Source organism: Pezoporus flaviventris, unplaced genomic scaffold (genome assembly GCF_033815535.1).
Source record: "Pezoporus flaviventris isolate CSIRO_AGI_PZ_B2104156 unplaced genomic scaffold, CSIRO_AGI_Pfla_v1 ptg000021l, whole genome shotgun sequence".
Lineage (NCBI taxonomy): Eukaryota > Metazoa > Chordata > Aves > Psittaciformes > Psittacidae > Pezoporus > Pezoporus flaviventris.
In genome coordinates, this window is record NW_026892569.1 from 461,742 (window position 1) to 487,618 (window position 25,877).

General features: G+C 40.7%; 1 protein-coding gene across 9 annotated transcripts in view; it reads right to left on the reverse strand.

The window, feature by feature from the left end:
• The window catches only part of GRM7 (glutamate metabotropic receptor 7), a 297,928-nt gene that overhangs the window by 123,545 nt on the left and 148,506 nt on the right, over positions 1-25,877 (reverse strand). For 8 of the 9 annotated variants that reach the window (XM_061455686.1, XM_061455681.1, XM_061455684.1 and 5 more), the window contains exons 3-4: positions 16,528-16,669; positions 15,522-15,676 (exon numbers count right to left, since the gene is read on the reverse strand). The exons of the other annotated variant lie outside the window; for it this stretch is intronic. In XM_061455686.1, coding sequence (XP_061311670.1) covers positions 15,522-15,676; positions 16,528-16,669 — 297 coding nt within the window. The remainder of the gene's footprint in view (positions 1-15,521; positions 15,677-16,527; positions 16,670-25,877) is intronic. 9 annotated transcript variants of the gene reach the window in all.

Genomic DNA, 25,877 nt, shown 5'->3' on the forward strand with positions numbered 1-25,877 from the left:
TGGCCTCAAGGCCATGGAGTTCTGCACAGGAACACCTGCATCACCCCGAGTACTTGTCATTGGAACACCCTGTGTCTTTTAAGGAAAGCAAAAGAGCTTTCCAATTTGATTTAAATATTTCAGGAGCAGAATATCCACTGTGGACCCATTCTTGATCATCTCTATTTTTTTCCTCTCCTTTTGGCAGGGTGTTCAGCCCCAGTTCGTCATCCCCTTTGGGATCCTGGTCAGCCTTAGGGGCCACCAGGCAAGTGCCCTTGGCCAGCTCTGGCTTCATATCCCCTCACCATTGCTCTGTGTTTCTGATGCACATCCAGAAAGCCAGGCTGCAATCACAGCACACAACAGAGAAACTCAAACCTTGTACCCAGGAAGCAGCACACAGACCTTCTGAGAAGATACATAATGAATTTATCCCCTGGCTGCTGTGCTGAGCGCAAACCCTGCACACCTTGCTGCCCAAATGCTGAGTACCAACCAGGGCAAAGGCACTTCCCAACCCAGCAGATTCGAGGGGGACCTCTTTCAGAGATGCCTTAGTTAAGATGAATAAGGCAGTCTAAATATAAGGAAACTTTTAAATGGCTCTCAAGTTGCAAGATAATTTGTATTCCCCCTCTCTTCATACCAACACATTAACCAAATACATTATTTCCATAATGAGGAGATGAACATCTGTGTGGCTTCCCAAAATTTCAAGTGGCAATACTCGAGACAAGTATTCTCTCTTTGGGGATTGACACATCAGCATTTTAAAGAACAGCCAAAGATAAAAACATAATTTAAATTCTAAGGAGGCATTAAGGAAGGAGTTCAGGTGTGATTAAGATTTTTTTTTATAAACAAAGCACGCCAATTTAATTCCACAAATTAAAGCTGCTGCAGTATCCTATTAAACTTCGTACTTGACCCTGTGAGAGTGAGCTGCTTAACACAAACTTTAACAGCATATGAGAAACAAATATCTGAAGTAATACTGTTACTGACAATTCACTATATGTTACAAATGTTGCTGACAATTACTATAAGACAGAGTTGGGTCTCGGAAGGGTCCTGGTCCATAAACCCTATGGTACAGCAGATTGGTCCCCAGCTACTGTGAGCTGGATACCATCTCGCTAGGCAGAAACCCCACACCATCAGCCAGGCACAGAGATGTGCTCCCAGCTAATGTGGCTTCATTTCTTCCTAGCTTTTGTCCAAAACATCCACCAGATCTCCAAGAAAAAAAAAACCAACAAAAAACACCCACTAAAACAGCAACAAAAAGCCCCCCACAACCCCCCAAACTACCCAACTTCACAAAAAGGCTATTTCACTACTTAGTTTCTGACTGAAGTAATTATTTATTGCAGCTGAAAAATCTCAGAATCCATTTCCAGCCACAAACAACACACATCCTTTGCAGGGAGGTTTGGATGCTCTTGAAAGGGGCCAACAGTCTCTGCTTGGAAGCAGCCACCCAACAGACTTTGTTTCCGTTTACCCAATGCCTCAGCTGTGTGTTACTACTGATACACAACAGAATATCTTCAACATATTTCCTTCTGCAACACCCCACTCATTTTCCTGTTGCGCTCAACTCCTTTACACAGCAGCAGGCTGTAACCATCATGGAACCATACACATTACAAACCAAGGGATGAAGCCAAATGCAAATATCTTTAACACCAAAGCCTCAGCACACCTACGCTGGAGAACAGAAGGGATGTCAATAACTTCCAGATGTCATTAGCAACTCCTTTCATTAGATCCCAAAATATTTTTCTTTGGAAATTTAGGCTATGTGAAGTGGTAATTAAACTGAGAAACACTAAACTTCAAAACAAAGACTAAAGGTATCTCCTCATTGCAAGGGTAGCTAAAAGCTACTCTTAGCAGGTTAACCCCTGGAAGTACCCCAGGAAAGAAATTAGAGAAATAGAAACAAAAGCTTCTTTTCACTTCAAAAATACCTGTGAGAGCTTCCTGGATGGCAGAGGCACATGTGCATGCCAGAATTGAAGAACATCAAGAACCTCATCTACACTGCTTCATGCAGAGATATAAAGATGCTGATACCATCCCTCTTCATGAAGAATATATTGAAGCCTAGGCCCTACAGGCGGCTGTTATCAGTGCAGGAGCAAAGCACTAGTTAGGCTTAATCATTATTCACAAGCAATTGCACCGTTCTCTGTTCAGTAGTAATAATGAATTTGAGGCCACTCACTTGCTTCATACTTACATTTTTGGAAATTCTAGCACAATTACTTTTTGGAAGGAGAGCTACATCAAGACTATTCACAATGAGCTATTGATGAACCACCAGCAGAGCTGAGAAAGCCATGTGGGAGTTTTTATCTTTTCTTTTTTCCCCTGCATTTTTATATATTGCATTAGTAGAAATCTTTCATGTTCCTGGCTCTCCTTTATTAAATAGCTTGTATGATTAATCACATTATTAATTGTGTCCTAACTTAGTTAACAGGGAGAAAAGACTACAGGTGTAAAAAGCTTTGGTTGACTGCAGCTTGATTCTAGTTGTATATGAGAGCTCTTGGCCCACTCACTGTGCAGGCCTGAATTGCAAACAGAGAATAATGGCTTTTAACTCTTTAAAAAGCAGTTGCTGCTGCAGGGGACAGTAGCCCCAAGGAAGGCAGCTCAGCGAGCCTCAGGAGCGGACAAATAGTACCTGAGCTTGGACTGAGTCTACCGACTCTGCTCCTCCACATACCCAGTCTGAAAGTGTTCAGAGGCAGTGTGACAGCTTCACCAAAACCATTCCATCTTATAGCATGGCACAGTAAGCACATTATTGCGTAAGTAATACTGTGTGTTTCCCAGGACCACATTCTTAATCTCCTTTCTGCCCCAGACTCTGAAGCAGAGCATCAGGCTCAGAGGCAAACCAGAGTATGTTGCTTGCACTACAGCTATATTAAGAGTGAATTAACTTCCAGATGGACCATATAATGGAATTGAAACAAAAACTGAATTAGGCTTTCAAGACATATCACCTTAAACTGCACAGAGGGATACTCTGAGTTGCAAACACCTAGTTCTTCACCATCCTACAATTACATTTTAACTATGAGGCAAAAGGTTTGTATTTCTCTGTCCTTACCAGGAGATCCAGATCATTGGTCTATTGACTTCTGCTTCACTTTAGTAAAGAGCTGGCATATGTGATTACATTGAGGAGCTGCTTCTAAATTATTTTCCATTTCCTTTGTTGTCACGTAGTCAAGTCAACAAAATAAAAACATATTCCCAAAGCAGATCTACAAACCCAGCATGAATGAAGTGGGTACTTAAGCATTCACTGTACCATCTTCAAGGAAATTATGTGTATTATTTCCTAAACTATTTCAAAAGCCTATAAACATTTACACATTAACAATGCAAACTAAAAGGAAAACCCAGGCAAACTAACAAGAAAACCCTTTCACATCTGTCCACTTCCTAAAATGACCACATTTATTTATGTGTCTGAACCTCTCTGACCAAGCAGAGTTAAATCTGGTTCAAAAACACCCAATTCATGTGTTTCTGTGTGAATGGATTCCTCGCAGCAGAAACACTGGAACCCCCCCCCCCGAGATCTTTCCTGGATGCTCCACATCCCCACAGTGAGAACTATGACAGTAATCATTAGCTACTCATGCAGAAAAACAGAGATACTAATAAACATGTAACACAGTGAATCCATTTTCAATATATAATGTAGGCATATTAATTTGGTACTTGCAAACAGGGATGCCATGCTTGCACTTCATTAAAAGCCTCAAACTTTTTTATTTTAGCTTTGCTTGAGAGATTGTGAAGTAGTATTTCTTTTCTGACTTATTAAGAAAGAAAAAGAATGAGTAAGTCATAGAGACTTTCAGAGGCTAATTTTAAATGGCCTAGAGGAGAATCTTTTTAGGTCATAGTTACCAAGTCAGAAATGCCATAAGAAAAAGATTTCTTGTGAGAACTTAGGAACTTTTGCTTTCCATTTCTTTCAGTGACAAAGAAAAACTGTCTTGAAAGAGGAAGAGGAATATTAAACAAGTAATACTTCTTAGAATTTGTAAAGAGCTATGGAATAGCTGATAAGACAAATATTGAGATGGATGAATTTAAAAAAAGCAGAGTGGAAATAATGTTAATGTAAATATATTAGACTTAAAGTTATCTTGGGAAGGGATTTAATATACATGAATCAATTACACATGAGATTTAATAGATAGTTCTGATAAAATAAGTGCAGTTTCTCAGAGGAGCAGAAATGAGTGTTAACTCTTGTAGAAAAGACTGATGACTGAACCTTTTATTTCCCCCATCACCTTATGGCGCAAGCAGATTGTATTTGTATTCTGTGTTCCGCTGGCCCCAATTTCAGTATCTAAAGCTTTCCAAATTAAACTGCTGTAATAACTGTAAAGGAAAATGGCCACCTAATATCCATGGACCTAATCGCAAAGTCCTTATCAAGAGTTCCTTCTTAAGCCCAAATTAATCACAAACATGAACATTAGAGAGACCATCAGCTCTTCTGCTCTAATATGTGCCATTTTTCATTGCCCATTTCACAGTATCTATGTGCAGTTTACCAGGCCATGGACTGGAAATGCTACATACTCTGTTAAAGTCTTTCTGCTTTGCCAAGGCATTACATCAGAGATGAGAAATTATCTGTTCCATTAGGAACAGTCTGATTCTCAGCCCTCCTGCAGGATGGCGTTTCTAAAACCAGATATTTTGCCATTTTAACCTAAATCAAGAACAGTTCCTTTCAGAAAGCTCCTGCAATTTCTTGTTTACTTGAAAAAATACATGAAATACACATGCAAAACAAATACTCTGCCAATATACTTCCCCTGAGTTAGGAAAAAAGTGTTAACCTCTTATAACACAGCATAAGATGTATCAGGAGAGATGTAATTCTCACACAAAGGAGAGGGAGGGGAGCTCTTTCCCTCCCTCCCCATCCCCACAAAAGCATCCTCATATGTGGACCCTGCTGTACTTGGCAGACATAGGGTACAATGCTTCAGATGGACTATGGGAACACCTCTCTACCCACTCTTCCTAATTCCTTTCTCCTACTCCACTGTTTCAGCAATGACACTGCCTGTGTTCTCAGCTCAGTACAGTAACATCCTCCCAAGCTCCCTGCATCAGCTGTGTTAAGGAGGCAAACACAGTGCCAGTGCTGTGCTTGGCATGGTGTCGAGTGCTGATCTCAGGGAGCGGGAAAAGGTGATAAAACCTTTTTTTCGACTTCTGTTTCTACATCTAAACAGGATTTCAAACTAAAATATCACTTTTTCTAATAATTCTCCATGAGCGAGCTCTGTCTCAGTAGCCCCAGAAGGGGCTCTCTCATGCAGGGTCCAGTGAGGTCCCCTGAGCTCCATCACTCCCCAGATCCTGGAAATCATGCCAATTTTACCCACAAGCAGGAAATAAATTCCTTTCAACAAATGAGGCTTGAAACTCTGCACAGAAGCAAAGACTAGCAGCACTGGAAAACACCAGGATTTCCTAATGTGGGGGAGGTGGGACCGTATAGGAAACTGTAATTTGCCTTCCTCACGTGCTGTCTGCATGCTGAACACCCCTTGCAAGGATGGGAAATCTGGTTGCCAGCCCAGGCTGCCCTTGGCTCTGCTGCCTTGCAAAAACACTGGAAAGCAACATATGGCTGGCTGCTGCACGGAGGAAGAAACCCTCCCCGTGCAGTCTCTGCAGTTCACAAACACCCAGTAACGCCTTCTTCACAGAGCAAACCTGCAGAGGAGGGCCTGGAGGTTCCTACCAGATCACAGGCAGATCAGGAGCTGGCACACAAACATAGCAGGCTCTCTAAAAATAAAATTCTTCCCTTCTGGATGGAAACGCTCTGCCCAAACGTGTCCAGTGACAGCTCAGACAACTTCAGTGTTAGATCATTGAGAGGAAAATTGGTCATCAGAAGGTGCAATTCAGGGTATTCCAAAACAAAGACCACTGCTGATACATCTGAACACTGATCAATAGCCAGATACAGTTCTGTGAATTATCTCTTCTCACAGCATCAGCCATTCTGGTCTCTGTGTGTGTGTGTGTGTGTGTGTGTGTGTGCGCGTGTGTACACATCTCCCTCTCTCAAAACATCCACCCACACAATCTCCAGTGTCCTGAAATAACAGTTAAATATGAACATCAAAGAGAAAATGCCAACATAAGCCCTGGGAGCAATACCTAAAATGCAGAATGAGAGAGGGAGAGAGACATATACCCACAGAATAAATAACAGCTGGCTCCAATCAGAGAAGCCCCTTGATTTTGAGCAAGCCAGGTCTGTTGCATGTTGGGCAAGCAGATTATTTCACTTCAAGCAGCCAAAGAGAATGCTCCCGAAGTCTCTTATTTTATAATGCTTCTTTATGGTCCAGTTAGAGTTTTCTACCTCATTTCTTTCTTTGCTATGAAGCAACAAAGCCATTTGAAGAGGTACTGGTTCAAACCTCATCTGAGATAGAACTTCTGTTTAATGCTGCTGCGCTTACGAGCTGTGCTTGCCCTGAGCAGTGGCAGATAACTCTCTAAGAGGATCCCATCTTCAAAGTGTCTAAAGAAACCCAAAAGAACTCCAATACCTGAACACCATAAAACAGGCAAGCGTGTAACTTTAGCAAAACACTGCACTGAAAGGACGTAGAAGTTTACATTTTGAGTTGCAATGGTACTTGTGTTCTTTAAGTCCGCTGCCACACGGGTGCTCGGGTTTGGAGTGCTGTGGGGCACTGCCTTTGAGTCTGCAGCAGCACAGAGATTACAGTTGAGACTGTAAATCCCAGCAACTCACACTTCTAGAGAATCTTGAAGAAAAAAAAAGTATAAATAAAAGTGTTCAATGATTTTGTTTAAAAAAACTACAAAAATAACATTAATTTGAAACTTTACAAAAGTGGCATTTCTTCTCTGTATCTGCATATTAAAAAATAATACTACCCTTAAGCTATTGTATCTTTGAACTCAAAGCTTTCACTTCAGCCCTTTAAAGTTAAACACTGCATTCCTACCACAACGCCACAGTGCATTTACAAGTCCTGCCTACAGTCAAGGAACAGACTCTATTTGCCTGAACCACCAGCATCATGACATCCATCAGTCTCAGGAGACCAGCCATCGCCATGCAGTGGTATTTCAGCCAATGTTTAACTGCACCACACTTTTCATCATGAAGCTTCAAACTGGCAGCCCATGAAAGAGCATCTAAGACAAGCAAGACATGATGCATTCCAGCTAAACGAAGTTCACTCTGGTCATGCTCAGCCCAGCCCACACCACACGTCTGTCCATGTGTCTGTCCCTGTACACTCCACTCCCAAAGCATGAGTCCGTACATACACAAGCAAAAGGCAATGAGATTCAGCACTAAGCCAGGAGGAATCAAAGCTGATCTTAACCCCCAGAGTGACTTTCCAACAGGCTGGAATCAATATGCAATAAACTTTTCGAGGCTACAATTCCCAGGTAACCACAATATTAATTTAAATTCAATTAACGGCTTCATCAGCATTGGGAGAAATACATTCCTAACAAGTTTGCAGTTAAAGCAATTTCCAACAGTGCATGACTGATACAAAAGAACAAAAAGGTAAATTCTTCCTTCACTTGCACTTGGCCAGCAAACACCCAACTTGTCCTCTGGGAATATGAAGTGCCATCTGAAAGCCTCTTTTTGACAAAATGTACTGGGTTAAATAAAAAACCTATTTCAACAGGTAATACAATTTTTTATTTAGTTAATAATATGAGTACAGAACTCCCGTAGCATTTTAACTTCAAAGCTGGAAAAAACAATTTACTCATGGGGAAAAATGCAAATAAACCTCTATCTATCTATCTATCTATCTATCTATCTATCTAGCTATCTATCTATCTATCTATCGTCAAAGAAACATAGAATAGAATCATAGAATCACAGAATGTTTGGGGTTGGAAGGAACCTTAAAGCTCATCCAGTTCCAACCCCTGCCATGGGCAGGGACACCTTCCACTAGAGCAGGATGCTCCGAGCCCCACCCAACCTGGCCTTGCACTCTGCCAGGGATGGGGCAGCCACAGCTTCTCTGGGCACCCTGTGCCAGCGCCTCAGCACCCTCACAGGGAAGAATTTATCTCTAATCTAAATCTCCCCTCTTTCAGTTTAAAGCCATTCCCCCTTGCTCTATTACTCCATGCCCTTGTCAAAAGCCCCTCTCCAGCTTTCTTGTCAGTCCCTTTATGTGCTGGAAGCTTCTCTAAGGTCTCCCCGAAGCCTTCTCTTCTCCAGGCTGAACAAGCCTATCTCTCTCAGCCTGTCTGTATAGAAGAGGTGCTCCAGTCCTAGGATCATCTTTGTAGCTTCCTCTGTTGTCCTTGATGCAAACATTACTTCTTAGAGATAAGTGTCCAAAGCCTGCATCACTGTCAAACTACAGACAGAAACCAGCCTTGAAGTGTAATATCTGATCGTTGTTGCTTGCAATTGCACTATTTAAAGCCCCATAAATCAGGGACATGCCTCCTTCCAGGCGCTACAGCCCACTGCTGGCAGTGTGAAAGGAAAGATGTTGATCTGGTCCCACTGCTCTCAAAAAGCCAACCTGGAGTTGCCAAGGAAGAACAAATCCACTAGTGCAGCAGTCTTTCCAGCAGCGCAGGAAGTAAACAGGTCAGCTGGGCAGTGGCAAGGAGGTGAGACAAAAATTCAGAGGAGGTAACGGGAAGAATGACGAAATTTGTAGGTGATGGTACAAGCTACTTCTCCTATGTCTTTTCCCTTATAGATTGGTGCCCCTGCGGTATTTAGTGCCCACAGGCTCTGCTGTCCTAGCAGTCCCACAACCCAGGATGAACCACCCCCCCACCCCTGAGCCATATCTTTCCATCCAACTTACTGTCTTACAACCACACACTTGCTCCCCAGGGACACAGAGAAAGAGCTTGGGAACAATAGAGCACTGAGAAAAACTCTGAATCAGGCTGTAAACAACAACAAAAAACCCACCCAAACACACAAGAAACAAAACCCCACCAACCCCCTAAACTGACTAGTTCACAAATACTATTATGTGACTAATACAGCCTCCTGGTCTGTTCAGGGAGGAGGTGGTAAGGATAAGCACTGCACAATGCATATCATTCCCAGAGAAACATCCTGGGGTAAATGCAGCCATAGCTAGATGCAGAACAACATGCCCATATTTATTAATGTTGGATAAAATTCAATAGTGACTCTAACAGAGAAAAAAATTAACCCTGAGCTCCTTTGATTTTCTAGACTGGGGCTGTGAAGGTAAAATATAAGAGAGCTCCTTAAATAGTGAGTTATAATTTTGTTCTCTTTTTCTCTTAAATCACTACTTTTTCATCATTTATTTTTTCTTTTTTTTTAAGGTTTATTACTGCCCAAACAAAAAAGAAGCAAATGGATTCTTCTTGGAAATAAAACCAAAACATTAAAACTATGATTCACCATCCGTTTGGAAGACAACTGAAAAATCAAGGACAGTCATGTTGGTTTGCAGCACTTGCAACACTTCTATTTTTATTAGATAGCTATGTGCTTCCTTGTGCTGAATTTGGGCCATCCTTTAACCTCACAGCTGAGAACTTCATGAGATTACAAACCTCGGCCACAGCCATGGCTTGCTGGAATCAAATCATTAATCTTAAATCTAGTTGAAACCCATTGTTTAGTTGCATCAAATTCTGAACTCAGACTGTAAAGAACATTTTTTTTCATTGCTGGTAAAGCATTTTACCAGACTTTCAAAAGAGTTAACATCATATATATGTATATATTAGCCTCTGTGTTTCTCTCACAGCTGTTCCTCTGTTTGGTTTCATCTCACTGTGAGCTGGTGTCCATGAAAAGAGATCACATGAAGTAAAGCAAGATAAAGGAGACTATTTTGAAAGAAAAAAAGTTAGAGGAAGCACTAGATATCTGAAAGTGCTAAGTCAGTAGCATAGATGCTAACAACATGAACGCCAGTATAACAACCCAATTTGAAAATGTTCAAACAGAAAAGAGGCATAGGAACAACAGAAAGCAAGAGGTAAGCAGATAGCTGTTCATCTTCTTTACAGTTGAGGTTAAGAGGAAAACAATTTCTAAGATATCCCTGAACAGAGACATTTTCAATTAATGGAAATGATATATATCTATTTTTGAAACTATGTAAGAGCTTCTGGAGGCCTTTGGACTCCTTAAAAATATAGCTGTGATTTTCAGAAATTAACTTATCTCTATTCTAGTACCGTCTCCATGACTTTATGATCCAGATTTCCTGAAAAAGGTGTTCAGTATTCTCTACAGGTCCTGTGAACCTCAATGTATCAGAGTGGCTAGATTACAAAAGAACATCCAAAATGACCACTGTCTCTTGATAATGCTAGTTTTCACTACTTCATATGTGGGGGTTAACAAGATACTAACAGATATTAACAAGGTCTTACCAGGTATCAGTTCTTCCTGTGCTAAGCCTCCAGTTGGAGGTCTGAGGTTGGAGGGATGCTGCCCTGGGCATCCGCCCCAGGAAGAAAAATGGGAAAAGAAAAAAAAAAGGGGGGGGGGGATAAAAAAACAAACAAACAAACAATAAATCAAAACACAAATGGGTAAGACCATCATTCTGAAACCCAAGACCATCTGACTGACTCCAGTTCTTGGACCTGAGTATTTTCTGGGCATGAATTGTCTAACAGCTTTCACTAATGAATTCAGCAGGTACTACACAAACCTACTCCAAAAGGATCAGGCTTTTCCATCCCTCAGGCCACAAATATTTTCTTATCACTGGCAGAAAGATCTGCTCTTCCTCCAGTGACAGAATTTAGGAACTTGTGTCTCTGAATCTGCAGCCAGGGAGAGCTTTAACTGATGTCTGGACCAGTAGTATTATCAGCTTTTATCAGAGGGTCATCCAGGTGACTCATATACATCTATATGGTAGAATAAAGAGAGCTACCCCAGGCCATTAAAACATACAATTAAATTTGAGTACAGTAGTGATAAAAAGAGAAGGAAATACTCTGAAGTTCATTAGATCTACTGAAACGTGAAGAGGTAAAGTGGCAGCGGAATACTTGAAGGTCAGTTTCTGATATAAAGGAGTTCATCCCCATCTACAAAGATACAGGGTTGCAGTTCATCAAGCCATCATCTGCAGAAGTATACAGCTGGAATGACGGCCCAAGCCATAAATAACCAGAGAGTGATTTCATATTTTATTTCTCGCTGGTTTGGATAGTCTACAAAGCTTTTGGGACTTTGAATTAAAAATGCAACAAATAAACAACTTTCTCTTGTACTATCACTGCCTAAGGAAAAGAAAATCATTTGCTAGTCTGAAGGCAAGTAGCTCAGCTGAGCTGCAAGAACAAAAATACCATTTTTTTAAAGTCTCAATCTTTCTTTTTATTTTCCATCATGCTCCCATTTGAAGCACTTGAAACTCTGGGGACTTGTCTACTTGCCTCAACATCTCCCATTTTTACCATGATCCCTTTAGCATCATTACTCCATAGTAGCCTGCATTTGCTTATCCAAAATCCCCCCGTAGCTCACACTTGCTTCTCTTCAAGGCATTTTACCCTCCCTGCAATTAGTAGGCACTCTTCTTGTCCTTCAACACAAAACTGACAACAGAAATCTCCATGTGCAAGGTTTGGCTTTCTCTTGAGGTGAATGAAGAAGAAAAAGGGGGTTTGGGGAACAGCAGCAGTAGGTTAAAATCCCACCAAATGCATTTCAGAGGAGAGTTTTCATGGATTTTTTCTATTGTGTTGTTGTTTTAATGGATGTCAGATGTATGCAGGGCCATGGATGTTTATTGTTTCTACATTACTGTAAAATGAATATAATAGTAACAACAATAGTAATAATACATCCCATTCAAACTTTAATTAGCAAATACACCTTCTGTCTGTTGTTTAATCTGTTTAATTTTTCTCATCTTCCAGCGCTAATACTCACTCTGCAGTTGAATTACACCTCTTCATAAAAACATTACACAGATACACTCCGAGTAAAAGACTATTCAAAATAACAAACTCTTAACACAAAAGCACAGGCACTTGCAGATGTGCTATGCAACACACTACACTTGCTCTTCTAAGTATAGACTGAGTTTCAGGACTGGTTTAACTGATGCTTTAGCAACCTCTAAGTGTGAGGACATGCCATCACAACCTTTTTTTGGAAGAGTTCAAAGCAACAATAAACAGAACACAATATTCTGCTGTCACAGTTGTTCTAGAAATAAACACATTCTGCTCCCCCTCCACCAAAAAACCACACAAAGCCGTTCAGCTTAGTTGATACTTGGTTAAGTTGGCAGTGGAGCTTGTTCCAAACACAACTTTCCATGAAGCGATTACTATTTAAGTGTGCACTTCCTCTGGCTCACTGTCTGCTACAATTATGCAAATACGATGCAACTTTATCCTTTCAGCATAATTACATCAAACACAATCGGGCTATATTAAGACTGACTTAAGATGAATGAATTCAGTTCATGTAATGATTTCCTAAATCACCCCATGGGACTATGGCAAAGAAAATTTTGTCCCAAGAGCAACATGAAGCATCAAGACAAATAATCTGGGGTCTGGTTCTACAAGAAACTGAGCACTTCAGAGTCCCTATGGAGTTGAAAACTGCTAGGGTATTCCAGCTGTTCTGAAAATAGGAACTTCAAATTATATTTATGTAGATAGGTCTAAACACACCAACACACCTGTGTTTCACATCTGTATTTTAAAGAGTCATGGCTGGGGGAGAAGAGAAATTTGAAAAATGCCTTTTTCTATATAATGACTGCTTTAGTTTATGACTTACAGGACTAGCAGCTTTAGGCACATTAAAAAATGTGATAATCCAAAGTGTACCATATACTCTTGAACATGCAGACACATTAATTTTCAATGCAATTTAACAATTCTTGGCTTAACATTTTTCCCCTGAAGCGTAAGAAGAGACTGTCAGTGTCACATATTTCAGGTTAAGGTATGGGAGCTGCAGAGCTCTCTATTTCCAGTGAGGTTTGTTAGGAATCTTTCCTTAACATATTACAAATACTATTTAACACAAGGATAAAAGGAAAAAAAAAAAAAAAAAGATATTCTTGAAGAGTAAAATAAGGGTAACCCCCTCATTCATGACTAATAAAGAAACTCTCACCTAACCCACTGGCCTTTAAGCAGGTGCTTAAATGTTGCCACACCACAGCACAGAAGGAGACTGCTAGGCTGCAATACAGCTCGAAACACAGTCCTTTGGGGCAAACTTAGATCCATTCTGGTAATTTGGTTTGTTTCCATCAATTTATAGGGAAAATCAAGGCTTCTTATTTAATTTATGCCTTCATCAAAAGAAACGCATTGATAAATTTTAGGAAGCAGATGTTCACTGCTGGATGATAAAAGAATAACACTAAAATGTCCATTTCCAGTTCTCTTGGATTCACAGCCAAATGAAATTACTACAACAGAAAGAAAAACCAACATACAGCAGTCTAAATGCAAGAAAGGCAGGCAATCCATGGATAACAGCCTCCCTAAGCAAAGAAATGCTAATACCTAAGGATTACTTACTCTATACGCAACAGATTTCACCGGATGTTTCTCTTAGTGGATGAAACAGAAATCAGTCTGAAAGGGGAAATGCTGAGTTCTGGAATACTGTTTCAGGAGAATGGGAATTTACTCTATTCTCTTAACCATCCTTTTACTCTTCCTCCAGACAGGACTAAGCAGATGGCAGATACAGATGGTAATTAGGGATGGATGAACGGGACTGAAAAAGGTAAGAACCAGCCTGAACCTTTCTGAGCGGTCACAGAGCAGCCAGGAAACATTTGCTACAGACAGAGCAGCTGCTATTCTGGGACACTTTGCTCTGCCTCTCCTTTAACACCAAGTACAGAACCTACTCCTGGTTGAGTGTTGTTTCCTTTCCATGCAACTCATGGACCTCAAAGTCTGGATCTGCTGCACGGCAGCAGCTCCTAAGAGTGAACACAATTATATACATAGACAAAATGTAGTTTAAGCATCACAAACAAGTAATCATGCAATCTAGAAGTGCAAAAAGGAACTAGCCAACTTTCAGGCAATAATCTAATATATTCACTGAATAAGAAGATATTTGCAGGCTTAATGGACATAATTTTTTTTTTTTTTGCAGATACACTAAAACCACTGATATTTGTACCTGTTATTTATCCAACTTTCTATACCTGAACTTTCCATTCTGCAATCATAACTTACTGTGTCTAAAAGCAAACCTTATATTTCCCATTATGTCCTATGTGCTTAATGTGTAATACAGAAGGAAAATATTTTTAACAAACTTGGAAAGTTTTTATTTCTGTGTACTGTTGGCAGACTTTTCATTTCTGTGTCAGAAACCCTCAGGGGTGGAAACAGACAGTATGAAAAGATTATTAAAATGTCCTGGTTTTCAGAAAGAAAACACCTCATTGTCTATCAACTGTACATATTTATGGAGAAATAACACGCTAAAATGCCTCTAAGGTTTAAAAAATGTAAAAGGATGGAGCATATTATATACCTGAGAAGAATAACTGATGAGGTGGTAGTGTAGACACAGTGAAAATGAATGTAAATATTTGGATTTTCAGTGAGTGAAGACAACAGAACCTCTTTTAATGAGGGCAACATGCTCAAGGACTCCTTGGAGACCCCGCCTGACGCAATGCCATGTGCCAGCCAAGGAGTTTCTTTTCTTAACTCACTATGTCCCTTGTAAAGAGCTTTTTTTGTTATATTATAGAGAAAACAGAGTCTAACTGACAAGTTTGGTTTGCCCAGAGGAAGCCATTTGGATAGTTAAGCATCTGTACAGTTAAAATGGGTAATAAATGGAAGTAAGATCTGACCATAAACACTTCAGAACAAAAAGAACTGTTGAGAAACAAAGGGACTATATAAAAAGTTTCCCACAATTTTTATATACACATACATACATACATGTATTTGTGGAACACACAAGCAATATGTATAAATATAGAGTTTGATCTGAATGAAACAGAAGTTAAGCTAAGTTCAAATTGAAACTGCTGATTTAAAATCAATTTTTACCTTTTCAGTAGAAAACTTATCCACTGCTTCAGAAATGATACATAAATTGCAAAAGATTTCTTATTTCTTATATATACATGATGTGTGAAGATCATTTTGGTTTACTTTCAAGTGATAAAAGCCCTGTCATATCACCACAGTTTAATATAAGCTCTGCAGTTGTGCCTTTAATAACTGTTGGTAGCTTCTCAACTGTGGAAATAATGTATAGGTTTTGAATGAGGAACACAGGCATTTAGGAAAATTTCAGGAGATGAAGACTTACTTAATGTACTTTATATTCTTTGTATCATACCAAGTCTGTACACATTTACTCATAAAACACATGAAAGAAAGAATCACAGGTGATCAGTTTTGTACCAGCAGCATTTCAGGAAGCAGGAGGGAGTGAAGCATAAGAGAGCTCTTACCCTCTATGGTCGCTCGCTTGGGCAGGATGGTTATGGCTCCCTCGGCAACATCCTCCTGATGAAGCAACGGGCTCACCTTGGAGCCCCACGTGTCTGAGCCCACCCACAGGAAATGACCAACTTGATCTGCCCTCTTCGCAGCGGCAAGGATCTGCCTGCAGAAAAGAACATTATGTTCACAAATTAATTTCATTTAAATACATAATTGCTTGGGGAAAATGGCATGTTGCAACTGCGGAATGAACAGAAATAGCATACTGCTGTAACCAACAGAGCTCAGGAATTTCACAACACACCAGACCACGACCCACACAGCACAGATTGGACCCCTCTTTTAATTCCTCCTATTCCCATGACTGACGTACTGATTCCACTAAAAATTATTTTGCCATCAACTTTACTGAAACATTATCCTAACTTGGTGTCTCGTTTTGTGGAACTGAACCTCTCACCAATTGACAATGCCAACACAATTTTCAGGAGAGACAATATGGAACACAGGCATGTGAGAAATGAGAGTCACACTTTTAGAATACTGTATATACTATCTTATGAGCAAGTTGTATCTGGCCAAACCTTGAGCACCTTATGTGGTTTAATCTTGTGCATCCATTTTATCACTAGTAACCATCAATTGTCATAAAATAGGCTCTGAATTAATTAATGCTACACCATAGTATAAGCTTGGAGAGAGGAGCACCTTCTTAATGCCGCTTTGAGAGGTAAGGGCAGTTCTGCCATCCATTGCATGAGTAACCCTGCACCAGGGATAGCTTCCAGACCTTGATTAACATTCCCATCCACCCACTACTGCGATGCACAACATGAGCAGGGCAGCAGCAGCAGAACTCAGTGTCTGGCACTACCCTCCACAGTGTGAACTCCACATCTCCAACATTGCTCTTACCAACAGGCATTTCCACTTCATTATTCATAGCTCTATTTGGTTTCTCTTTTCTGCATAGCTATCAAGCACAAATGAATTAATTCCCTCAGTCATCCTTACTTTATGTCCTCATCATTGGCAAAAATAACGATGGCCCTGGCATTGGGAGTTTCTAGGAGCTGCTTGATAATTTTATCAAAGTCGATGGTCTTGTCCTTGCGATCCTGGGGGATTTTCAGGGACTGAGCAATGCAGAGCCCACCTGTTTCAGAAAGAAGAAAGGAGAAAGAAGAAAAGGACTAAGTCAGAGGAAAGTATAGGAAAGGCAGTGGGAAATACACATGGCTGGAAGGGGAGCCTGGGAGGAAGAGAAACTCTCCGATCGAATCGCTGCCCTTACAGAGCACTTAATCTTCTTGTCAAGTTTCCTGAGGGATTTGTACAATTATTTTTTTGCACAGAGCACTCGTTGCGATACAGTCTGCATGCCTGGGTAGGGTCAGGGATTAAACAGATGGGAAAAACCAATATCATAGAATAGCAGAATAAACAAACAAACCAGTCAGTGGAGGGATTCAAATAAACCCCAACAAACAACAATCCGAGCACAGTTAAACTGATTTTAAAAAGAACAACAATATGCTGAAAGGCAAGTGATGCTGACAATGCATTAGACAAACATCATCTTGGTGAAGAGCTAAGATTCTTTTTAATTTAGCAAGTTTAAGGATACTGAGGGAAAATGTTTTCACTGAAGCAACTTATCTGGAGCTGCCTGGAACATCACAGCTCCTTTCCTTGCACCCAGAAACTTTGACAATGTAATAGACAAGCTTTATCTGGGTAAAAAGCTGAGATTCTTTTTCATTTTGCAAGTTGAACGATATTGAGAGAAAACGTTTCCATTGAAGCAACTTATCTGGCACAGGAACAGCAAAGGAGTTGAGATATTGGCAAAGCATATTAGAAATTTGCTCAAGAAAATCCTTGCTGAAATGCCCATCACAAATGGGATGGAGTAGCCCAAGCAATTGAAGCCTCAAAGAAAGTTCTTGTCTGTGAACTGGACTTCTCATAAATACACAGGTAACATGGCAAAAATAGTATCAACACAGTAACAGTGATAAATACATCCATGCCAAACACTCACTTTTAGCACAGTTCACATACTTTAGTTATACAGCTTGTCTTTAGGGGGAAAAAAAGCCCTGAAAAAAACACATCTCCAGTGACATTCTGCTTGTCATTGGCAGATGAAAACACAACTTTTGCCTTCATTATGTTGTTTCTTAGTGACAAATACTTTCATCTTTTATGGCATCTTAGCTACCAACTTCCTCGGTATACTGCACACTGTGTTAATTAATAAAGTATCAGAGATGCATAATAAGAAAGAGCAGCGGGGATGGGTTAATTAAAAGACAGCAGGACAAAGGAGATGCTCACAGACATGTTTTAAAATACAGATTTAAAAGTACTCTTGAATGAAGTAATAGATAAGGTGTTCTCAGGGATAGAATACAGAGGAGGCAGCTTATCCCCCACAAGCATATGCTGTCTGCTGCAGTCTACTGAAGGCTAATGCAGTCACCCTACACTGTGGCACAGCAGACATGCAAACACCTGCACAAAAAACACTGAACAGCCAGGCAGGCCAAATGCATAGCTTTAAAACTGCAAATGGTGGCTCTTCTGCAGAGCTCCAAGCACTTTAGGTCAGGATTATTAGATAGGACAAGGGGTGATGGGTTTAAATTAAAAGAGGGGAGGTTCAGCTTGGACGTGAGAAAGAAATCCTTTACAATGAGAAGGTAAAATACTGGCACAGGTTGCCCAGAGAGGTGGTAGATCCCTGGAGACACTGAAGGCCTGGCTGGATGTGATTCTGGGCAGCCTCATCTAGTTGAAGATGTCCCTGCCCGCTGAAGGGGTGTTGGAGTAGATGACCTTTGAAGGTCCCTTCCAATCCAAACTATTCTATGATTCCATGATTCTATTCTATGATAATTTTTTCCTTACTTTAGACATAGAGAAAATATTGGTTTCAATGGGAAGAAATAAAATGGTGAAAAGTAAAGGCTGAGAAAGAAGAGAATAATTACCCCCAAGTTTTTTGCTGACTAACACAGAATATTTAATTTTGTTTTGCAATTATTACAACCTGAAATTATTGCAACCTGAGTTTTTTCTTTTCTTTAAAAGAAAGCAATACTGATTTTTAAAAGTAAAATTCATTTTTAAATGAAGAAAGTAAGTCTCACTCTTAGTAGGTTCAAAAAGCTTAAACATTTTAATATGCTCAGTCAAAATTAGACAGAATCAATCCAAATCCATGAGCAGAGTTATTCTGGTTGATTATGTGCTGGTGAAAAGCACAGCTCTGGTTCTGAGTCCACAAGCAGGGCCACAGCGCTTTTCAAGTGCAGGGCACTGCAGACCAGTGGGAAACAGGATGAGCCATCCACACATCTCTGTTGGGGAAGAATCTCTCCATCCTGGCATTAAACCCCAGGACAGTTTGAAGTTATCAGCTACTCCTGTCCTCCCTGGTGCTCCATGATGCCAAGCCAAGCTACTTCAAGTCTCCCAGGAGAGACTCCAATTTCTCTTGTTAAATAAGGACATGGCAACTTTGGAGAATTCACTGAGAGAGAAAACAAAACCCCAAACAAACCAACCCACAGACTGTTACAAGGCTCCAAGACTTGTCACTTGAATATTTATGCATTCCTTCCATGGCGTCCTTTCAAGAGGCTCCCACTTTGACACAGCAGAGCAGGACAGGATATATTTTCTAGTGTCAACACCAAAGGACTTTCGCCTGCTGGATGGAGCCATTATTTTGACGCATCTAAAGCTGCTGTGAAGGTCCTCTGCAATCCTTCATAGCTCTCCCTTGTTTTCATTCAGAAAAAGCAGGCTCTCTCAGGAGAGGATTGGCAATACAGTCCCAAAGAGCAGATACCAGCAGACAGGTAACACAGAGCAACATTCCCCAGCACCTTCTGATTTCTAATTACTGCACCGGTAAGTAGATTTAAGAGTCTTTTAAATGAGGAGCAAAGAACACTTACAGACGCTTATCCCTGCATATCATGGCTCTACCACAAGAACAAACACCCCATCAGGCATTTGGAGAGAAACAGAAGCAAAACGGTCTCAGACCTGGCACCCATAATAGTAATATTTCTGTATTTGAGAGTCTACCTGTATTAAAGAATCCTTTTATCCACAGGGAAAAAAAGAACACACACACATACAGATCAGGTGATACACTGCTGTTGTAAAACTACTATTAAAAACCCCACAGTATTTAATATTAAGTAATTGTGACATAGATGATTCAAGTGCTTGGAAAAAAGGCTAAAATTGTTGGGAAGGCTGATAGCTCAGCAACTGACCCTGACCATAATTACACCTATTGTGTGGGTCATGCAATCTCTACTGCCTGGATGGAGAAGCCAAAAATCTTATTATAGTCGATAATGATTACAGCTGAACTGAGCATCTTTGGACAGAGAGGCAGCTGTGGCCAGGCTCTCAATAGTGAGGTAAAAAAAGCCTCTAATGCAATGTACAGCTTCAAAGTCTGTAATTTCCATGTGTTTTTTTGAAGAAAAGAGGTGCCATGGTGGAGAAAGGAAACAGTTTGGAATTCGGGAGGGCAGATTTCAGGTCATTTTTGTGATACCCTTTTCTACCTCCTTCAGGGGGTCAGCTCTTAGTTCTTCTGCTGTCCACTGGTGAAGGGAAGCAACTTTTGAAATGTGCTGATTATGGTAAGTATGTACTGGTCACACACTCTGCATTTAGCCCAAGCTAGATGGAGAGCGGATCTTACAGCCAGGATGGTAGAAGAGCTTTTCCAAATAGAGCAGATGATGTTATACCCTGTTATTCTTTGTGCCATCTCTGGCACAAGGGAATTACGGATAAATGGTAAATATCAATGATTAAACCTAAAAATATTTTTATCTGCAGAAAAGTGGCTATGATACTTTCAATATATCAAGCAGCAGGAGACACCAGCATTCAAAAGAACTCTCTGGAGCAGTTAGGAACAGAAACAGCTAGAGGCAGATCAAGGGCAAATGAAAATGGAGAGAAGTAAGATACGAGAGGACCAAGATCCAGATGACACAATTCAGACACATTGATGGATATTCTGATTTTAAACTGCTAGTGTCTCTTCCAAGAAAGTGATGCTATTACAAATGGATTAATATGTCACCAAAATGGGTCAACATGTATTATTTTCTTATTTGCTTTGTTTTGCTCAAGTCCACACCGAGCATTATTTGACATCAGAGTATAAGCTCTCACTGCAGCAGCAGGGTGATCCATTCCAGCCACCTGACTATACTAGTCACATCAGCTTCTGGTTACGGCTGAGCTTATGTGCTTGAACAAAAGTGCTTCAATCTCTGTGGAGGACCTCATGGCAGGCAGAGGCATGTGTCATTTTTCATTCCTCAGCAATAAGAGATGCCCAAGGAATTGGGTGTATATTGTCACATACAGAATAAGTTTAACTTTCATATTCCCCTCCTGCATTCTTATTACAATAGGAAACATGTGCACAGTTATTTAAACAGTCAGGTTCATTCACAGTGCTCCCGAGGTAAAAACCTCTAAGGGAATTACGTGGCAAAAATGTGAAAGCTGCAAATTAAAGATTTGTCATAGGATTTCTGCAATAATAAATTACCCCTGACGGACTAGAGACGTGGCAAATGCCCTAACTAGCTACAGATTGCTACGGCAGTTAACGGCAGTCTGGGAGTGGAACCCATGCTTCACCCTATGCCTGAGGTGGGGCTGCTCCACACACACCCGGCAGCAGCATGGCACCAGGAGTGTCCCAGCCATCCTGGACTCCTTCCACCAGCAGCACCATGTTTCAAAACAGCTGCCTAGAGAGGCTTCTCCTTGTCTGCTAGGGTTATTTCTGCCCAGTGAGGGAACAGAACAGGTAACTAATTCTGTAATCGAGTCCAAAAGCCATTATGAAGGTAATGGATATTGGAGATGAATAAAAGAGATGTGAACTGTAATATACATAAAATACACCATTCAAGCAATTCTGTGAGCAAATGTTTAACTCCTTTAACAACAGGGATTTTATAAATTCACGGGAATCAGCATTGGAAACTGGTCAAAACAATGATGGTGAGCCAGTCAGTTCTGTACCACTTTAGCCTTAAAAAAATATCCTTTCTCTTCTAGGCTATGAATAGCTGTTTAACAATGACATCTTTATCATCCTTCCCTCCCGCCAGCAAATATTTTTGTAACAACATCAAATCTGGATGGGAACACCAGGAGCAGACCTGGTAGGTTCAGCCTTTCCAGATGCACCTTTGTCCAACAGGCAAGCTTGAAAATCACAGTCACCTATGAGAAGGATAATACAACAAGCCAAAATATTTCCTCAAACAATAACTTGAAAATTATTTGGTTTTACAGCTTCTAGTTTTCCAGTGGTTTGTGCCACATTGGCAAACTGACCTGAATGTTTGGGATAGTTCCCGGCATTAAAATTCCTGACACTGCACCCCTGGCCGCACTCTGAGAACACACAGAAATACTGACGTTTCCACCAAAATTAACAGCACCTTCAGACTTCTTTTGGCAAACAAAATGAAAAATGAAGTCAGGTCCTTTCTCCCAGGCTGCTGAAAAACTGGTTTTCCCCCAGATTTTATTTCTAGAAGAGCCCTCTGACCTTCATTAAGTCACTGACAAGACTCATTTTAGTGGAGTTTCTGTCTCTAGAAATGCCATTTCTAGTTAATCTTTGCACAGAGAACCTGTTTCAGCTTCACTTTAGATCTGATAATGGCCCCTGCCTACTCACATGCTTCTGGAGAAGTTTTATTTAAGCGTTGCTGGAGACAGAGGAAATCTATCTTAAGGTATTGCCCAGGATGCTGGCAATTACAGATGTACAAATAACCTGATTCTTTAGTTTGGCTGCCAGACTGAAAAAGAAAATTTGTAGATCAGACTTTTTTTTTGTTGCTAGATCTTCAGTTTTGCTCATTAAAGTAAAGACTATGCAAATAATTTTACCTAAACCAAAACCTCTCCATTTTATTTGAATTGGAAACAATCATTGTTAGGGACCTGTAGGAGGAAAAAAATGAGGAGCTACACAGGAGATTCTGGTGTCTCCCTCCTACCCAATGATTAAAACAGTCATCCTGTTTTCTTCCTTTCCCAGAGAGGTGTTGAATTTGTACCTCAGACTCGGTGTCCTGACCACATCATTGCCTACATATAGAGGAGGGCCACAGTCCCTGCGTCCATCTGCTGGAACAGAAGATGACATGGATTTGCAGTCAAACAGCCTCAAAAATGACATGAAAGCCACCACCATGCATAGAAGGCAAACTGGTACCTCAGGGGCCTCCTGCTCTCCTGCATAAGGCTGTCGAGAGCAGCTGGATGAGCCAGCAACATTCATCACTCCCCATGTTCCTCCCCACTCTCTTCAACCAAAGCTGCAGACTGAAATTAGTCTCAGTTTGCAAATAGATTTAGGAAGCATGAAATCGCATTTTCCCCCCAAAAAAATACTATTTACCAGAAAGTTTGGTTTGGTTTGGTTTTTTTGTTATTTTTTGTAGACCAGTATCTATTCAATTGGTAACAGAAGAAAACAGTACTGAAGGTCAGTGAAGGAACAAGCAGTAAGAGTGCTAAGAAAAAAAACAAGATAAGCAGGTTAGCAAAGGTAGACTGAAAACGACTTGTTGTGCAACAAGTGGGATGATGTGACTTCCATTTTTTTGCTTCTTGTTTTTAGTTTTAGCAAAACGGCTTATAGGAGGGATTCAGTTTGTTCAATTACTGTCAGGAGCAATAGACTAACCCATTCTTTCCCTAACTACATAGGATGCCAGCTTTCTTATTTTTTCCCCTTTCCAGCAGAATACATATGTGAGATTCTGCCTCACAAGTATACTCAAAAAAAATGTTTTGCTGTGAAAACTTTGCATTGAGAATTCAATGAAGGTGGTTTTGAACTCGTATAAAAGACACTTTGTGAGTAAAAAAGGACAGAAAAAAAATAAAATAACAAACAGTAGTCTTTAGAAAAGATGAAAAAATGAAAAGTTGCCGCTCACACTTTTCCCATCTTCAACCTTTCGCATCACATGGCATTTCCACATTACAAAACCACTCAGAATTGCACAAATGGTCAAAGGCAGACACCAAGCCCAGCCCCACCACAGAACTGGAGCAGAAGCAGGCACCAAAAGATCCACATTGTGCTGCCTGTGTGCACACCAAGAAGGTGCTGGAACCATCACTATAAAATCATGGTTAAGCAATAATTTTTCCAAGGCTCGTTATCAAAGCTCTTTTAAAATGCCCATTTTACTTCTTCCTTTCTACATTCCATTTTCTCACGCAAGGGAAGAAGAATGGATCCTTCCATGCAATGAAGGTAAAAAGTCAAGCTGGTGGAGGCAGACCCTGCTCAGACCACACAAGCAAGAGCCCATTAGGCACCTCTCCTGGGCTGCCCTTGGGACCCACCACAGCTGCTGTCTTAGGATGCTTCTTCCCAGTTCCCATTCCTGCTCTGCAAAATAAATGGAGAAGTCAAAACTCTGGTGGGGAAAATACAGCATCAACTTCATGACAGATCCTGTGCTGTGAAATAACCAACATGCTCATTGTGCCGTGATAAGAGGTCTGGTGTTACAGAGACACAATATTGAGCCCACCCATTCGCTGTAGAGTGCTCCCCAACAACACAGGCACTGCAGAAGATTAGCAAATGACTTTTCATCATGGGAATCCTACCTATATGCCATAGACGTGGGATAAAGATTGGGTCACATCACATAATGCTCCAGTTCACAGGCAGCTCAGTGGGCGACTTAAGCCATCTGGGTGGCAGCAGTTGCAAAGCACACAGGAGCTTGGAAGACAGTCTTAAAATATCATAGCTACCTCCCTTTTGCCTGCTGACATATTGTGTGCTGTGCCTCTGAAAGGCAAAACCTCAGGAGAATTCTCTGTGCAAGTTCAAGCAGTCATGCATTAAATTGTTCGGGGCATTAAACACCTAACTCTGGTATTTAAGGGTAATGGATGTATCCAGTAATCAAAGTGTTGCTTCAGTATCCATGGATACCCATGATTATGTGGTATTTTAATTGTGGTACAAGACTAAGTACATTATTCTGCTTCCCTGAAATCCTCCAAGAGCCATTTTTCTTATCACCACTTAATTGGATTATCAGGTAGCAAAAGAGACAATTTAACACTTTTTCAGATGATTTATCTACTCTTTTTGGGGGGAATCACTCTTAGCAACACTGAAAACACCGCTTCAGAAAGTTATGTTTGCTGTTGCTAATTATTAAAAGGAACTCTCAATTAATTTGATTAATACGTTACTTTAAAATTAGCAGCTGCCAAAAGCTGCCTCCTGGATGTTTATTACAGCTACGGGAACAACATGCAAAGCAATGGGCTCACACAGCTTCCTTCTGAAAGAAAGCAGCTGATTACGTTGAAGGACTTTTCTCTCTCTTCCCCCATGGATTTATCACACTCATGAGGCTGCTCTCAGGGTAATTACAAGGTTTGTCATTTGTTAGGTTTTGTACCAGAGAAAAGCTGAGCCTGCAGCTAACTGTGACTCCCCCTCTCCCTAGTTTGGCCAGGGGGGCTCTAGGCTTCTCCTCCATTACACTTCTTCCTGGCCCTCTGGAGGGCAGCCCCACTGCAGAGGCAGCCCGGCTCACCATGGTACGGCTTGGCTGCTCCTCCACTGGCAGGGAATTGAATGCAGATCTCAGTGCACACCAGCACAGGAAATGCCCTAAAACTGTGATTTTTAAGGAAAGCTTATTGGGAAGGGCAAGAAAAAGTCAGGTTAAGTGCAGATGATACCTAGTTTTTTTTAGTCTAAACCACAAAAATAGCAACAGCTGGTGCTGAGAAGTTCTGATTCCCCCGATAGAAACCCACCAGGGAGCCAAAGGAGTTCACGGTGCCCCTGTCAAGGGATACGGGGTGCTCAGTGAAGCGCTGCACTGAAAGACTAGCGAAAGGAACACAATGAGCAGGAAACCCCACATTTCACTAGGGGAAATAAATCAGTTTGACCTAAGTCTGGAATAACCCAAAGAAGAGGAATTAATTGGGAAAGAAATAAAATAAACATCAAAGGCACATAGTATTTTTTTCATTTTGTTGCTGGGTTTTGGCATATACTTATATATCCTGCATATACAATTTATTACCTGCAATGAATTTGACTTCTAAACCTCATACATTCTGTAGAAGAAAAAGAAAACAGTAACATTGAAGACTGAGTTTATAGAAGTCAGTGTTCTCCCCATGTGAAAACTCTGATACCACAATTACAGATATTTCCCTGATAAAGCAGAATTAATCATAGAAACATAGAATCATAGAATAGTTAGGGTTGGAAAGGACCTTAAGAT